The 18704-nt window shown below is 38.3% G+C and overlaps 1 protein-coding gene across 2 annotated transcripts in view; it reads right to left on the bottom strand.

Annotated features, from left to right (window-relative positions):
• Nucleotides 1-4542: 4542 nt before the first annotated feature.
• CPNE3 (copine 3) overlaps nucleotides 4543-18704 on the bottom strand; it is a 59020-nt gene continuing 44858 nt past the window's right edge. For both annotated transcript variants that reach the window (XM_064267886.1, XM_064267887.1), the window contains 5 exons: nucleotides 16660-16714; nucleotides 16524-16575; nucleotides 12825-12958; nucleotides 11442-11678; nucleotides 4543-8019 (listed from right to left, as the gene is read on the bottom strand). In XM_064267886.1, coding sequence (XP_064123956.1) covers nucleotides 7909-8019; nucleotides 11442-11678; nucleotides 12825-12958; nucleotides 16524-16575; nucleotides 16660-16714 — 589 coding nt within the window. In that variant the 3' untranslated portion in view covers nucleotides 4543-7908. The remainder of the gene's footprint in view (nucleotides 8020-11441; nucleotides 11679-12824; nucleotides 12959-16523; nucleotides 16576-16659; nucleotides 16715-18704) is intronic.

Raw genomic sequence — 18704 nt, 5'->3', positions numbered from 1 at the left:
AAACAAAGATTTTTTTCAAATAAACATGTACATTTCCCGAGATTTTATGGGGTCGAATAATGACCAAGTCTGCTATGTTAGGGTCATATGGTCTCCCAAACCTGAGAGAATTACTTCAGATTTACCCTGTCTTCCTGAAAGGGACTAAATTCAGATTTCACTTAAGATGGGAATGTGAAAGAGTAATGTAGTTTGAACTTTGTAAAATGAGTAAAGGGAATTGGTTACGAAACAACGGGGATATTACAAACTCATATTTGTCTCCTCATATTCTAACAATGTTTCTCAAAACTCACCTTACTCACTGGCCATTGCCAGTGCCATTATCTTTGGAAGGCTCTTCTGCTTTCTCTGCATTATAAAACCCTATGTAACTTGAAAGATTAAATAGGAAGCTTAGGGGGCAGTGGATTTATGTTAATGGCGGAGGAACAATTGGGAAAAGAGTGAGAAAGTTGCACAACTTGAAGAATGTAATCAGTACTACTGAACTCTACATGTAAAAATTGTTGAACATTTGGCTGTGTATAGTCTCAACAAAAACAAAATAAAATAAATTTTAAAAACAAACCCTATGTAACTTCGAGGTCCAATAAAATGCCAAACTTTCCTTGAACCTCTCTCTGATCTTCCCTCTGCCCTGACTGCTCCCCGCATTAAACAGAAAATCTCCCTACTCAAAGCTTCAATGTTTTCTTATGTAAACTAACTTCTGTCCTTACATATGCCTTATACATACTTCATTCATTCACTCATTATCTAATTAGCAAGTGCCTACTTGATGCCAAGTTTTTTACTTGATGCCAAGTTCTCTTCTAGGCTCTGGGAATAGAGAAGTGAACAACACAGAAAAAAATTCCTGATTTTTTTGGAGTTTACATTCTAATGGATGAAGAACAACAATAAGCAAAATTAAGAAGTAAAACCTAAAGGATTATATATTAGATGAACATAAGTGCTATGGAGAAAAATAAGAAGGGAAGAGGGCTAGATAAAAAAAAAAAAAAAAAAGGGGGAAAGATAAAAAAATAAAAAGGGAAAAGGGTACTTTGAAATAGGTGATCAGCAAAGGCCTCACTGGATGGAAATCTGTAGGAGGTGAGGGAGAAAGCCTCTCAAGCAAAGAGGGGGGGAAATAGCAAGTGCAAAACCCTGAGACAGGAGTATGTCAGGCATATTCAAGTAAGAGCAAGAAAGCCCATGAGGCTGAAGCAGAATGGCCAAGTGGAAGACTAGTAGGAAAGAAGATTAGAAAAGTAAGAGCAGGAGGAGCCACAACATGTAGGGCTTTTATCATGAGTGAAAAAAGTCAGCAGGGGGTTTTGAACAGAGAAATGGCATAATCTGGCTTAAGTTTTAAAAGGATCACTCCAGCTGCTATACGAAAAACAGACTGTAGGAGGGCAAGGGCACAAGCAAGGAGCAGGTAGGAAACTTCTGTAATAATCTTGGTGACGGGTTATCATAGTTCAGGCCAGCGTGTTAACAGTATGATGCAGAAGACTATAGGAGAACCAAGGTTTGGAGGAACAATCAAGTGTTTTCTCTGGGATGTGATGCAGTGGTTAAGAGCTCAGCTGCTAACTAAAAGGTCAGCAGTTTGAATCCACCAGCCGCTCCTTGGAAACCTTATGGGGCAATTCTACTTCTCCCTGTAGGATTGCTATAAGTGGGAATCCACTAGACAGCAATGGATTTGGTTTTTTGTTTGTTTGGTTTTTGGTTTATGATCTTAGAAGTGAGGGCTGAGTGAGGTAAGGTGAACAAGATTATTGTTAAAAGGATAGAGAGTGGTTTAATCTAATGATATGAGATTCAAAACCTGAGGTTTTAGGGAAGAGTGATTATCTGACTATAGAAGCACTAAGGTAGACCATCTAATTCACCTCCAAGAGCTGGGGTAGAAGATCAGGAAATGGAAGATAGCCTCCACTTGAGAGGGTCACAGGAGAAGTAATGTTCTTCAAGAGAGCCAGGTTTAATTAAAACGGTGAAGGGATAGTTCAGAGAAAATATTGAAATAAAGGATTTTGCTGATGAATGATCCAATTTAAGAGAGGAGAGGGGAAGGGTTTAGGGACTTCAAGAGGGGTGGGATTTGGGGTCAGAACATGGATTGTACACAGGAGCCATATGGGGGTGAGAGAGAGCAAGGTAGCGATCTGGGCTTCTTGTGAGGACTAGCATGATCGGTGCTGGTGGTCGCAGGACAAATGGTGGTGGAAAGCAATGCATGTTGCAAAGAGGGGAGAAGGGAGGAACATCTTGCCAGAAGTCATGTTAGGGGTTCTCACTTTACTCCTGCCCCTGGATGTACAGAGGGCTCCCTCTACCTTGTTCATTACTTTTTTGTTTTAGAGTCCTATAGTGTCCCCTTTCCCACAGATTATAAGCTCTTTAAGGTTGGTAAGAATTTACTTTTTAAATTCCCCCACTGATTACAAGTAGTAAAATGAAACCAAAATCAAACGCACTGCCATCAAGTCAATTCCAACTCATAGTGATCCTATAGGAGAGTAGAAATGCCCCGTAGAGTTTCCAAAGATTTACAGCCAGTGGGTTTGAACCACCAACCTTTCGGTCAGCAACCAAGCACTTTAACCACTGCACCACCATGGCTCCTTTACAAGTACTATGCTACTCAACAAATCTTTGTTCAAAGAATAAGTGAATACTTATTGGATCAAAGGGATGGCTGAAAAAGACAAAAATTTCCTACTAGGTCTTCTCTCTGAGAGCTCTCCAACACCTGAAATTCTTGAGTCCAGTCCGAGAAGACCAGGTGCTGCTACAAAACTTAGTAGCAGCTTAGTGGGTCTGTTTGTGAAAACATTAATGATATCATGACTCGCCAGGCTGTGGAGTACCTGGGGGGTGCAAACAGTTAACATGCTTGGCTACTAACTGAAAGGCTGGAAGTTCAAGTTTATCCAAAGGCACTTCGTAAGAGAGGCCTATTTACTTCAGAAAATCAGCTGTTGAAAACCCTGTAGAGTACAATTCTACTCTGACACACATGGGGTTGTCATGAATTGGAATTGACTCAATGGCAACTGGTTACTAGTTTTTTGGGTTTTCCAGGTTGTAAGAAGTCAAAATTTAGCTTATAATGATGCTTGCCTCACTAATTCTTTTTGGGGAGGAGAGAATCAATAGCCAAGCTGAAGCATAATTCTCCAAGAACACTGCAAGATGCTGTGAGTTTTCTAGAGAACTTGGCCAAATTACACCAAGCTTGAAGTGACAAGGGTGATGGTCTTTGCTTGTACGTTACCAGACTTGAGCCAGCCTCTGAACAATCAAGGAACTGATGAGATAATGGCCTAACAGATAATCTGATATAGAGGCAGGATTATGACACGGAAAGCACAGAATTTAGAAAGAAACTGACCTAAAATCAGACACTGAGCCTCCTCCAGATGGTGACCATCACCAACTACCCCATCTGGCATCACCAAGGCAAGGCCATTGTGGCCAGACTCAAGTCTGGCAACAGGGTTCTATGTGTCTGTCCTAAAATGTAAGGTCCTCCGGTTTTTCAAAAACTCAAATCTGATCACATCATTCCTTTGCTTAAGTCCGTTCAGTGGTATCCCATCACCCTTAACCTATGTTGGAACTCTCACCCACCAATCCGCCACCTCATCTCTCTCTGATCTCCCCCTTTCCCTCTCTCACTTTTTATTCCAGCAAACTCAAACTTCTTTGAAAAGAGTTGCTAAAACATTCAACCCAGACTTACTGCTGACCTGACACCATCATACACGCTTTTTAACCTTCTTCATCCAGCTAACTTCCAGGTCTTAGATTAAATGACATATCTTCAGGGAAGCACTCCTTGCCTCTTAAGACAGGGTAGGTCTAACCCTACTATATGTACATCACACGCTGACCTCACACCTCTGTAATTCTTGTTTGCTGTTTTGTCTCCCCCACTACACCATTATTCTATGAGGACTGCAATGGTGGCTGCCTTGGGCACTGCTGTACCCCCAAGGCCTTGTACAATGACTGGAACATAATGGAAACAATTTTTTTTTTTTTTTAAGTTTTTAGGTGCATATACTGTCCTCCTTAACATGACTGACAAAATGTGAGTCCACTATACCTATAAGAACCTTTCCTTCGCTGCATCCAGAAAAATATCTTGAATCAATTTAATCTTTTGAATGAATAAATCCTATAAAATAATAAAATCTTCCAAAGTGTTTAATTCAGTAAGATACAGAATAACCCAAACCAAAACCACTGTTGTTGAGCTGATTTCGACTCCTAGTGACCCTACAGGACAGAGTAGGACTGCCCCATAGGGTTTCCAAGGCTGTAAATCTTTACGGAAGCAGACTGCCACATCTTTGTCCCACACAGCACCTGGTGATTTGGAACCGCCGATCTTTTGGTTAGAAGCCGTGCAATTAACCATTGCGCAACCAGGGTTATATGTAGAATATAGGCCATCTAAAACACTAAACTCATTTTATTCCTAACTTTTCTATTGGTTTTGATAACATGTTGAGAATAAAAACAAAAACAAGACACTACCACATCAAGAAATAACTTTATTCAAAGGGAATTCAAAATGGAAGATACATTTGACCTCAACTCATATATTAGTAACGTATACACTTAACATCAGGAATGACACCCTTAGAGCACAGAACAGTCGTGCAGAATCTCAACCAAGCTTCTGGCTTACCTTGTGTGTGACTTCCATGATTATCAACCACACACATAAAGAAACAGAGATTTATTGAAAATGGCTTTCCTAAACATTCACAAAATGAAAAAGGCCAAGTATATCAAAATACAGCATAAGCAGCAATACAGCCCTGAATTTACTTTGGAAATTCTGCCTAAGGCACAACCAAAGTAAACAGTTGTAAATCCCTGGTCTGACTTGAGGTAAGAATTTCATATTTTTTTTAATTCCTCCAATGACTGCAAGCAGTAAGCCTAGTGACTAGGCTAGTTGGCATACCATTTTCTCAGAGAAAAACGTAATAAAGGCATATGTGAGAAATATTGCATCTATCCAAGGCACTGTCACTCCAATATACATTTCTAATATACCTGATCACATAAAGGTTTCAGTCAATTTGATCATTTTTTCTTTAAATACATTTTGCAGACCAATGGCACTTGAATGAATGGTGACAGGATAAGTAGAAGGGGCTATTTTAATATAAAACCAATATTAAGTCAGCATGTGATGAGGTGGAGGGTTGAATTGTGAGAATTTTATAAAATGATAGTTTAGGAATTGCAAATGCTTTTATTCAAAACTGCAAAAAGTTACCCTATGTGATGGGAGTCACACATCTGAGTGACAGCAGCTACTGATGGACCTGACCAATACTGAATAATAAGAAAACACTTAGAGAGAACAATTCTGATAAAACCAGAATATAAAATTATAAAGACCAAATCAAGTCAACAGTGGTAACAGAATGCTCATGACCAGAAGTGCCCGAGTGTCCTGTGCAGGTGACTCAGGTACTGCTGAAGAGCCGGGTTAAGAAGGATGGAGAGGAGAGATGGCCCAGCGAGTGGGGATCTAGACTCTGCCTCTGCTTCAGACAGAGAAGCTCCACCTCTATTTGGTTTGTATTATACATTGAGACTGTGCACATACCATTTTCATAAAATAGCTTCCAGATGAACGGATAAACAAAATGTAGTATATACATATGATGGAATATTACTCAGCCATAAAGAGAAATGAAGTCCTGAAGCATGCTGTGATATGAGTGAACCTTGAAAACATTTTGCTGAGCAAAATCAATCAGTTGCAAACGAACAAATATTGTCATGATCTCACTTATACAAAATAAGCAAATATATAGAAGCTAAAGATTAGTGGTCACCATGCGTGGGAAGGAGGGGGAAAGGGAAAGTCTTTGCTCTGGGGGCAATGAGTTTATGTTAATGGTGGTAAATTACTCTGGAAAAGGATAGCCAGAACGGTTGTAGCACATGACGAATGTAATCAGCGCCACTGAGTTATACATGTAGAATTCGCTGAATTGATGAATGCTTTGCTGTGTATACTTTTTTGCACAGTAAAAAAAAAAAAAAAAAAGGCTTCCTGTGTTTAAAAAAGAAAAAGTCTGACAACCAGAGTAACATGCTTTTTCCAAGCACATAAAGAGAAATGAAATTAGGGAATCTTAGGCAGTTAAGGCTCCGAAGTATTGAGAGAATGATCAGTTTTCTTCTCTCTAAATTGCTAATGTCAAAAGGACTTGTCAACTAACGATATATACTATACTACAGAGTAACAAACTCCAATTTAGGCACCTTCAGATTAACAGCAAGTATCCAGAGGCCAGCTAGCCACATGGGAAAGTATAACTGCTCACTGGGACTGGGCAAGCATAGGTCCCCTCTCAGCCTGACCTTGGCAAAGAGCTGTTTCTGAGAAGTCAAAGCTGAGACTTCACTTTCTTTAGACAATGCAGAGCCCAAGGGGAGTGAGCTGGGGCACAGGTTTTTCAATAAAACTGAAGGGCATGTTAGCACGGTGCTGTGTGCATAAACTTAAGGATGTGTGATAAACACAATTTTTAATGTTGAATTGTTAAAGATGACTGGCCAGCATATGGATATGCACAGTACTTGGCACACAGGTCTGCAGTAAATGTTACTACATCTATTCTGAAAATGTAATGGCCTCTAAGAGTATGTTCTAAAAGTCAGGGGAAAAAATTCATCTCTGAAAAAAAGGCATATAAAAGTCCAGTATAACCTAATGTAGCAGTTGCAAAATGTTTTTTTTTTTTCCTTTCTTAAGTTACAACAGGTTACAGTTATAGCAGATTTTATGCTTAATACTATACATTGTAGGCTTAGGAGATCACACATTATTAAAATGTAAAAAGAAGTTTTGAATTAATAGATATCATGAGTTTAAACATGCTATTTTAAAAAGGAGGAAATGTCTACATGATCCCATACACAAAATGCATGGGACCACCTCTTTTTATAAGTCTTTCATTAGTTAGAAGGAAATGAATTTCCCATTATATGTTTGGTCCTCACTGTTTCCTGGACAAAGCGGTGCTAGACATTTTAACAAACCCCATTTAAAATAAGCTAATCATGTAGGATCTGGGACAAATCATCATCTTAGCAAGTACAGGATCCTGAGTGTCAAATACAATCCATGAAAAGAAAGGCCAAAGCTGACCACGTTGAGATTTTCACAATGAAAATAAAAGATCTAGAAAGCCAAATGAAAATGGCTGACTTACACCAGGTTCTTTCCACTTGTTGACTGTGCACTTTTCAGCCTGAATATATGACCTCCCTTCTCATAGTACTTTGCACGAAGTCCTAAGAAACGCACACTGTTTTATAAATCATGCAGTTTCTACTCTGCAGCAAAATTCAGGAACGTGTGAAGGTGGTTTTTCCCCCATGAAAAAGCACTCAATGCAGAGTTAGGAACACATTCAATATCATCCCATTTAAGAAGCTCTCTTCATCAGGTGTGGACACTGGCTTGCAAAATATACACTGCCTAAAGCAAAAAGAAAAGTACAGCAACTTGCAAATCACATCATCCTAAGAATTTTTCATTCTTTCTACTGACATTCAAGAACAGCATTTTCATTATATGAAAGTAAACAACAAAACCAGCTATCCCCATATTTTCTAATCCAAGGGGCCTCAATGCAATTATTTGAAATCACCGGGAATCACTGAATTTACTGGACCACAATTAACTCGGCACTTTTCCTAAAGTATAGAGAAAATTCTTTGAACAGATATAATCCATAGAGAACTAGGTTTACATCATAATGCTGGGGGTAGAAAGTACACCAAAGGACAGATTCATATTTCAGGTGAGAGAGGGATCCACTGCTCCACGCAGCACAAAGGAATCCGACTGAGGCAGCCACACAACTTTTATTTCGTAGCTGGGTTCTTCGGAGGAAGAAGTTTGTATGTGTTGAAGTAGCCCACCACCTGCTGGGGAATCTCCGCCAAGACACACTGAGCAAGCGCTTCTTTCGGAGCCTTGTGAAAAACAAAATCAAAGTGACTTTATTGGCAACCTAATTTTTACTAGAGTTTTGCCAAAAGACTATTTGCCCAGTCAGGAAAATCCAGCAATTTCCAACTCCGAGTCTTGTATCTTTTCTTAGGAAAAACCCATGAATGCTATGATTATCCCTGCTGACTTTATCAAGTCCTTTATTGGTGCCAGCATTTTAGCATTTGATGATTTTATTTTTTAACTTTTACATATACATCTTTTACTCACCTAGTATTAATTTTTTATTTTTAAATAGTCATAGAGTCATAGGAAGGTGCAAAAATAGTAGAGATGTCCCATGTTCCCTTCACCCAGTTTCCTCAAAAGTAATAATATCCTTTCACAATGAAGTAAAGTCACTCTGGTACGCTATCACCTCAAAGGTAGTATCTTAGGAACTCTAGTACAATATCAAACCAGGAAACTGATATTGGTACAGTCCACAGGTCTGGATCAGATTTCACCAGTTCTACCTGTGCTCATTTGGGTGCGTGTGTGTGTGCAGTCTTATGCAATTTTATCACGTATGTAAATTCATAGGAGCCCTGGTGGCACAGTGGTCAAGTACCTGGCTGCTAACCAAAAGGTCAGCGGTTCAAATGCACCTGCCGCTCTGTAGGAGAAAGATGTGGCAGTTTCTTTCCATAAATATTACAGCTTTGAAACCCTCTGGGGCAGCTCTAATCTGTCCTATAGGGTCACTAGGAGTCAGAGCCAATTCGATGGCAGTGGGTTTGGTTTTTTGGGTATTTTTGGCTGTAAACTCATATGACCTCCACCACAATCAAGATACAAAACTGTTCCATCACTCCAACGCCTTATAGTCATAGCCAGTCTCCCACTTCTACCCTGGTCCCCCGACCCCTGGGAACCACTGATCTTGTTCTCCATCTCTATAATTTTGTCAGCTCGAGAATGTTGGCTTTTAATACCAGCTTCTTCCCTCATCACAATTGCCATGAAATCCATCCAACTTATTCCATGTATCAATAACTTGTTCCTTTTTATTGCTGGGTAGTATTTCCATGGCATGGATGCGCCGCAATTTAACCATTTGCCCAAACAAAGCTGCTATAAACGTCCATGTACACTTTGTGTTTTCATTTCTCTAGGATAAATACCCAGGAGTGTGACTGCTGGGTCATATGCTAAGTATATGTCTAATTTTTAAAGAAACTGCTTTCCAGGGTGGCTGCACCATTTTACATTCCCACCAACACGTATGAGTGACCCAGTTTCTCTGCATCCTCACCAGCATTTGATGTTCTCCTTTTTTTTTTTTTTCCTATTTTAGCTGTTAGGTGTGTAAGGATATCTCATCATGGTTTTAATTGTCATTTCCCTAATGGATAATGATGTTGAACGTATTTTCTTTTCCAGAATATAAGTTCTGTACATGTATTCTTAGATTTATACTCAAGTACTTCATTTTATTTATTGAGTGATTGTCAATGGTATTGCGTTTTGAATTTTGGTTTCTCCGTGTTCAAACCTAGTATATAGAAATAAAATTGATGTTTGTAACTTGTGACTTTAATAAACTTACTTATTAGTTCTAGGAAATTATAGTTACTTTTTAAAATAAATACAGGGCTTCTGTTTCTATGAAGTAGATGTACTTTTCCCTATTCTTCCCACAAAGTATATCTAAAAACCTTTCATGTTACATATAAAACAAAACATAGGAGCACTCTGAACGGTGAAGAGAAGGAGGCAGGCTAGCTAGAGACCTTAGGACTCAAGGAACAACACGGTGATGAGTTCCCTGGGTTTTCTTATTGCCTTATATATACCCGACTGGATACTGGCGGACCTGACAGTACGGGAACACCCAGGGGCACACATTAAAAAAAAAAAGTCCCAACAAAGTCAGCTCTCTCTAGCCAACGGACTAGCAAATGGGCAGCCAATCAAGAAAAAAAAAATTTTTTTAAGGGTAACATGAGGGATCCTTGTGGAGATGGAAATGTTCTGTATCTTGACTGTCTCGATGCCAATATCCTGGCTATGATACCACACTGTAGTTTTAAAAGATATTACCATTGGGAGAAACTGGGTAAAACAATCTCCTGAGTGCTTTTTATCAATTCATCTTCCAGTTTGGTAAATTCACATACATTTGTATAAACCAAAAAAAAAAACCTGCTGCCATTGAGTCGATACCAACTCATAGTGACCCCACAGGAAGGACAGAGCGGAACTGCCCCGTACAGTTTCCAAGGAGTGCCTGGTGGATTTGAACTGCCAACCTTTTGGTTAGCAGCTGTAGCTCTTAACCACTACACCATCAGGGTTTCCATATTTGCATAGAGTGTTTTTCTTTTTTTTTGTTTGTTACAAAGGTAAAGATAAAATATATTTTAAGACACAACAATGCAGTTTTGTTGTTTTGTTTTTGTTGCTTTACTAATTTTATTATGGTAAAATATATATAACAAAACATTTGCCATTTTAATCAGTCACCAAGTATACTATTCAGTGACATTAATGACATTCACCGTGTTGTACAACCATCACTACTATCCTTTCCAAATACATTTCAGTACCCTGAATGGAGGCTCATTACCCCTGAGTACTCCCCACTCCTCCTAGACCCTGGTAACCATTAATAAACCACCTTTCAGTGCCCTGAACAGAAGCTCAGTGCCCCCGAGTACTCCCCACTCCTCCTAGACCCTGGTTAACCATTAATAAACTACGTTTCAGTATCCTGAACAGAAGCTCAGTACCCGAGTACTCCCCACTCCTCCTAGACCCTGGTAACCATTAATAAACTACCTTTCAGTACCCTGAACGGAGGCTCAGTACCTCTGAGTGCTCCCCATTCCTCTTAGACCCTGGTAACCATTAATAAACTACCTTTCAGTACCCTGAACGGAGGCTCAGTACCTCTGAGTGCTCCCCATTCCTCCTAGACCCTGGTAACCATTAATAAACTACCTTTCAGTACTCTGAACAGAGGCTCAGTACCCCTGAGTGCTCCCCATTCCTCCTAGACCCTGGTAACCATTAATAAACTCTGATATCTATGCATCTGCCTATTCTGGATATTTCATATAAGTGGGATCATATAATATCTGTCCTTTCGTGTCTGACTTCTTTCACTCAGCATAACGTTCAAGGTTTATCCATGTTGTAGTATGTATCAGAACTTAATTTTTCTTTATGGCTAAAAAATGATAATACAGTTTTTAACAATTTACCATATAGACTGCAAGAGACACACAAAGTATATACCCTGAAACAAGACTCCTAAATCTTATCAGAATTCTTCAGATAGAAAAAGGACCGTGTTCACTTGCCATCTAACCATGCACACCCACTCAACTGCCTGGTTGTGGATTGCAAAGGTCTGTGTTCAAACACCTTATTGTGCACCAAGATGGGGAGGTATGGTACTCACATTCTGGAACTGCCTGAAAGGCACAAACTGGACGATATCTCTGATGGCTGCCTCGCCTGACGGGGCCCGGAGACTTCCACCATCACTATCCAGAAACTCCATGGCACTGAAGTCAGCACCTCCAACTCCAACAATGATGATGGACATGGGCAGCTTGGCAGCATTAACTATAGCTTGTCTGGTTTCATCAAGGTCTGTGATCACACCATCAGTAATAATCAAGAGCACAAAATATTGCTACCAAAAAGAAAGGCTCTGTTACATTTAGCAGCAACTGGTTCTTAGCAAGGACAAAAAGAAAGTTATGTCCAGTGAGCAGGTAGAGCTTCCAAACAATAAAAGTAATGGTAAATAATACCTCTAGCTTGATGAGTAACTTAGTTTCTCTCTTGCTCATTTTGCTTATCATTCTCCAACCAGGAATCTACTTGCATAAAACATCCTAAGATCCTCTGATGACAAGGAAATCCATTCATACAAAAACTACAGATTCATTAAAAGTACAGCAGATCACAAAATAGTGCTGGCATAAATACATGAAAGCCAAGTATCTAAATTCCAAAGATTAAAATTTAAATAAACATAGGAATAAACACTTTGATTTAACTGACGTACTAAATATGCCAAAGAATCAATCAAGTGAGCAAGTGGCAACTTTACTCTCAAAAGATCAAATATGGGAGAAGCAGAACTGTTTACCATACAAAAGTACACTGTTAAAAAAATGGATAAGGATTGGGGGGAAAATCTTTCTCTCAATTTTTTTATAAAATCTTTCAGAGAATGGGAAAATGTTACAAAGAGTTTAGGTCGGGCCACTTCAGTTTAAAATGGGAATAATATTTATAACAGTAGCTACCATGTGCTAAGTGTATACCCTGACCCAGGCACTGCGCACTTTCTACAAAGTCTCTTATTTAGTCCTTTCAAAAACCATATGAGGTAGTTATTCCCACCTGACTGCTGAGTATACTGAAGCAAAGAGATATTTGCTATCCAAGATCCAGTAGGCAAGGACTGGCTAATTCAAACCTCTTTAATACAGTAAGTAATCTTGTAATAGCAACTGGGGTGGTAATCTCCTTAACCCTTAATTTGTTAAATCGACTTTAAAAAAGTAGATGATAGCCACTGTCAATTTGTTTTGTAGAACATACCTAAGAAAATTAATTAAAAAGACAGAGAAAAGACTCATGTGTAAGTGTTGTTTTGTTTTTAACAATTACTAATTTAATGAAAACAGATATTATTCCAAACCAAGAATGACCATATCATTGCTTCCTGCCCTGATTTTGTATCTCAATGGTCCAAATAATAGAAAAATGGCAGCAAGAGCAACAACCAATCTGTATTCTCCCTGTCCCCTGGCCAAAGAGCACTTACAGAAGCTGTCTGCTGTTGTGCGGCTGCAGCAGCAAACCTGGCCACATGATTTATGATTGGAGAAAAATTAGTTGGTCCATAGAGTCTTATCTGGGGAAGACAGGTCCGATACGCCTCTACAATACCTTGGATTCCTAGACAACAAAAGCAGTATTAAAAATTCTCAAGCAAAAGTTAATTGTTTATTATTTACCATATTTGCCAGTTTAATTACATATATCAATATATACACCCTCTCCTCACTTATCTATGGTTAGGTTCCAAAGACCAGGTTAATAAGCAAAATTAGTGTTATGTAAAAACGGAGAATGATGACAACAAATTACAAAATGGAGGATGACTACATCATTACATAACCACCAAATTCCATCATTACATAACTGCCAAATCACTGAGAATCATGGCCCAGTCACGTTGACACATAACCTTGACCGTCACAGCCAATGTAACTCTCGCCTCACACCTTGGTTTTTGTTACTGCCAGAAGTATGTCGTTAATGCACAAAATAGATAATAAATTTTTCACTACTATCCTAAGTGAAAATGTCAAGTAATGATATAATCATTAAGTGAGAAGGTGTTTAAATAGTCAAACATTCTATATTCAGGAGTTCTTCTAAGCTATATATTACAAAGGAAACCCTGGTGGCGTAGTGGTTAAGAGCTACAGCTGCTAGCCAAAAGGTAGGCAGTTCAAATCCACGAGGCGCTCCTTGGAAACTCTATGAGGCAGTTCTACTCTGTCCTATAGGGTCGCTATGAGTAAGAACCGACTCAACGGCAGTAGTTTTGGTTATATGTTACAAAACTCCATAGTTAAGCTCCATCGCAAAAACTCAGTTCGACCCTCCTGCAGTAGAAGGCATTTATTTTCATCTCAGCCAAATCATTCATTAGTCTACAGTAGGATTGCTGCCTTTGTGCTTAATTTTGATGTGATTTGGGAACGAGACTCTAACGGAAAAAGAACCATGAAAAAGTGCTGTAACATACAACTGACAATGAGAAGAAAAAGTTATTGATAAAATGGAAAAATTTCTGCATATATGCCCAGATGCTATAAATTTAATGCTAATCCTAGCCAAGAGTTTATTCAATACTTAAAGGTTAAGCACAGTATGGTAGATTATATTAGTTCCAGATATTCACTTCCAGAGTATTTATCACAATTAGGTGAATATTCATACATTTTGCTGCAGAAACACAAACATCTTTGTATACAGGGTATGCCCGTGGGCTGCTTGGGTGTTACATAAAAGGAGGTTGGGCAGGGGCTTTAGATTAGCTTTGGCCAATGGCATATGAATGGACATAATGTCCACCATGTCTAAGCAGATGTTTCAAGAACTACAGCTTGTTTTCACCAGCTCTCTTGCTCTTTCGTTCTATCATAGGAGCAGCACATCCCAGATAGGGGCTGCTCCTTCAGCCTGGGCCCCAGAATGAAAACGAGCAGAGCCACAGTCTAGCCACAGCAGCTGATACGTAAAGTGAGCAAGAAATAAGCCACGGTCATTATACGATAGCAAAAGTTGATTGCCATGCCTCATAAAAGCACTGCTGATGAAATTTTTATCCCACATATGCACCTGCTGAATCTTCCTCTAATATCAGAGTGTCTAGGATATTACAAATCCTGAAGAATTCCCAATACTTGCTGAGATAATCAAGGAAATCTCTCTCAAAAGACTTAATATATACTAAAATGGGTCTCTTCCTTAAAAAATGCCCAAGAGAACACAGATCAATGAGGAAGGGGGACAAACACATGGTTTAAAAGCTTCATAAGAACAACTCATTCATCTATTTAAGAGTTCCAATAAACTCCTCTTAGTCACTTTGGACTTAGAACAAGGTCTTATAAACAACCTCTGAGAATGTAACTAATTCATAAATAGAGGTAATTTTACACCCATGAGGTGATGTTGTAGCTAGCAGTCAGTCAATCCAGTAGTAACAAAAATATTAAGATGGACCACCAGCAGGACCTTCCCTGCAGTGGAATGCTCTGTAGAAACACTAAACCATAACCATAGCAATAACGACCTTTTCTTCCGTTTATATCATCTTTGCTTGCTTTTCAATCTGGAGGCATAAACAAAGCTATTCATTAAATTTCTTTACAAATATTAATTGCCTTCATTTCCTCAACTATAAGTGAATTATATCAAAATCTTTCCTTCACATTTTAAAGGAAAAAGTGAGACATGTTATTCCAGGCAACTACCTTCAATGATTAACAATGAAAAGGAATAAACTTTGTTGTCTTAAAATAAGGCTGTATTTTTTCTGTGTAGTGTCTCTCTTATCTAAAACCAAACTGATTCTTTCTCTAGGCTATAAACCAAGAGTAGAAAAGCTATGCTTACTTAGCTGAGTAGCCCAAAAATGGGTTCATATTACTCATAAACCAAAAAAACCAAACCGCTGCCGTCGAGTCAATTCTGACTCATAGCGACCTTACAGGACAGAGTAGAACTGCCCTATAGTTTCCAAGGAGCATCTGGTGGATTCGAACTGCCGATCTGTAGGATAGCAGTCATAGCTCTTAACCACTAAGCCACCAGGGTTTCCATATTACTCATAGAGTAAATGAATTTCTGAAATGAATTACCAAGTGGTATGTCATCCATTATTTATTTGCAATAAACCAAACACAATTATAACAAATTTTTTAAATTATTCCAATTTCATAAGCACAAAGCCCATATCTCAAAAAGAATACTATTCCCAGTTTCAAATGGCTAGAGACAAAAAAAAGGCCACAACCAGCCACTGGAAGTGCCTCAAGGGAGCACTCAACTAGTACAGGAAAAGTATCCTGGAGAAAACCCTAAAGCAAATTACCCTCAACAAGATGTTCATGGCCTTCCACTTCATGAATGCTGTTTAGGAAGAAAAGGAAAGAACACTCTCATCTGTTAGAAATCTACACATTCTGTAATTGTCAAAAGGACCCTTTGCAGAAAATTAGTTTGTCGTCTAGAATTTTAAATTATGCCTCTGCCCTACTTTTGTTTCCTCCTTCAAACTGCTCAGTGTTATAAAGCTTTGAGGGAAATGTGGCATTTTAGGTTGGTTGTTCAATGCAGTATAAAGGAGGAAGCACTTGGATATTTGGGGTATAAAGAAAAAAGTGAAGGGAAAGACAAATGTCTATCTCCTGCTCTCTACACAGAGGAAAGCTGCTCCAGGAGTTGTATTCTTTGTTCCTTTCGCCCACCCCATCTACTCGCAAAACACAGTGTGAGGAGGTAATCAGATGCTGAACACTTTTTCTTTGTAGAAGGTGACTGCTACTCTGAAAAAAAAAAAAACTTCAAAAGATCTATATCCTGAATTACTTATTTTACTCAAGATTTATTTTAAAACCAACTTACAGGTGAAAACAGTTTTAACACATTATTTTTATTGATCTAGTTTCAGGATTGAGAATCCTCTGCTTCTATGAAAGCTCTTCAGGTAGAAGGATTCAGCCTACAAACTTTACCATCACAGTACTGATCTGCCCCATAATTATCACTACCACTCCAACCACCGTGTGCGATTCTTGTACCTTACACAACAGAAGGTTAAACACGCCATAAAAAGAAACCTAGAGAGGGAATTTGAATAGTTTTAAATCACAAGAAAGAAAACAAATAACAAAGACTAGTGAGGCATTCAGTTTAAAGCCTTCATGTTTATTTTTTAACTTACCATTGCAGTAGGGATTGGATGGATTAAAGTTCATTGGAAATTCATGTGATACCTGTCAAAAGATGAAAGAACAACTGATGAAGCTTGTTTTGCTTTTCCAGGAGGCGATGCTTTTAAAAATGAGATTTTCTCCTACCTGCCACTGAGGAGGTACCTGAGCGCCAAAACCAAAAGCTGGAAACATCTTATCACTAAAAAGACAATTTGAAAAAAAGTGAAATGTCAATTTTTTCCAAAATAAAAACAGCTTTATCTTTACTGACGATAAAACCAATATAAGCTCATTTCAAAATAACTTAAAATCTTAGAAAAGATAAAAATAAAACAAAGATTACCTGTAATAACAACCCTCAGAGAAAACCAATGTTAGTATTTGGCAACTCTCATTCTAAACATTTTTCTGGATATTGGAGAAAAATATCTCTACATATTTTATAAAAATGGAGTTCATATTCATGTTTTATAACCTACTCTTTTCTACTTAAACACTATCATTTCACTTAATAAATATGTCAGTAAATCCAAAAAGCCTAAAAACTACAAGTTTCTTTTACTAGTTTGCAGAAAATTCATTTGGCAGTAAAACCTGAACTCAATGACATGAGGTTATTTATAGCCTTTATTTATGCCACTTAATATGAATATTTATATATTTTGCCACAGAAACATGGTACAAATGCCATATACTATAAAACTCCCACATTGCTATATAAATTTTCACATAGCAGCAAAATATATGAACATTTGGCCCCAAGGTTTTAGGGATAAGGGATTGTGGACCTGAATGCACATACCATCATGTGGATGGCTGCCAAGTACTCCACTGTGTGGCTATCCTCCTCCAAGAGATACACATTCAGTTAATTTCCAATGTTTTGCCATTATAAAATACGGCAATGAACACACCATTTTTTCTACTAGGGATGTTCTTTTCATATTAATTTTCAATGGTTCTTTTGGCATTGAGGATAGAACCCACGCTATATAGGTCGGAAATATTTTTTGCAGTTTGTAGTCTGCCTTTACCTTTGTTAAAAACATTTTCCTTTCAGAAGTTTTCAATATTAATGAATGTGAACACATAAAACTTCTTTCATGATATATGCCTTCACTGTCTTGCCTAAAGGCCTTTCTTACTGTAAGAGTATAAACAATTCACATATATTTTCTTCTAGAACTTTCAAGGTTTGTTTTTATAATACCCTTCTCATTCATCTGAAAAGTGCTTTGGAGTAGGGTATGAAGAAGAAACTGCCGTCCACCAATATCCATTCTCTCCTTCAATAATAGCGCACTCAAGCTAGAGACTACAGCTCGTAGCTTCTCTGGGCTGGACATGGTTAGGTGGCTAGGTTCTGGTCAAGGAGATGTGAGTAGAAGTGATTCGTCAGCCACTTCTGAATCACACCCCCAAAACGGAATGTGCACGCACTCCCAGAGTCCCACTGGCTACAGGATGGGAACCGGAGGAGCGGCCTTGGACCCAGGGATGGAAGCTAAGAGTTGACAATGACAGAACCGCCCTATCAGCCTTGGATCTCCAGACATGCAACGTGAAAAAATAAACCTCTATACTGTTGAAGCCACTTTGTTTTGGGGTGTCTATTTCAGCAGCTTGGTCTGTACCCTTATTTATACAAGATAGTATCCTAACTGATTCAGGTATGAGTTAGGGATCCAAATTTATTTCTTGTCCAGTTTGACAGCAGTCACAACTACCCTCTCCTGGCCAAAATGCCGTATCTCTCTCATGTACTAAATTCACATATCCACTCAGGTCTATTTCTCAGCTGCCTGTTTGGTTCCACTAATCATTTATCCCGTTTATACTCTTAAATGATAGAGCTTTAAAATAAGTTTTAATATCTGATAGGGAAAATTCCCTTTTATTTCTCACCCACTCAAAAGAAAATTTTTGACTATTGATTCATTCTTCCTTCCAGATAATTTTAAGAATCATTTTGTCAGGGTTCCACTGGAATTTTGATTAATTCAAACAGAAATTTTATATTTTATATCATTTTTATTACAATAATTACATTATTATTCTATTACCACGTTTCCTTCTTTGTTCTTCAGTACAATCGTGTAGTTTTCCTCATTAAAGATTTTATTTTACTTTCATTTTTTATTTTTTTTGCTATTATCAACTATATTCCTTCCACTATAATTTTTAAACCG

The sequence above is a fragment of the Loxodonta africana genome, chromosome 14, assembly GCF_030014295.1.
Source record: "Loxodonta africana isolate mLoxAfr1 chromosome 14, mLoxAfr1.hap2, whole genome shotgun sequence".
Classification (NCBI taxonomy): Eukaryota; Metazoa; Chordata; class Mammalia; order Proboscidea; family Elephantidae; genus Loxodonta; species Loxodonta africana.
Note: the sequence above shows the minus strand (reverse complement) of the source record. Positions and strands in the feature narration are given on the sequence as shown.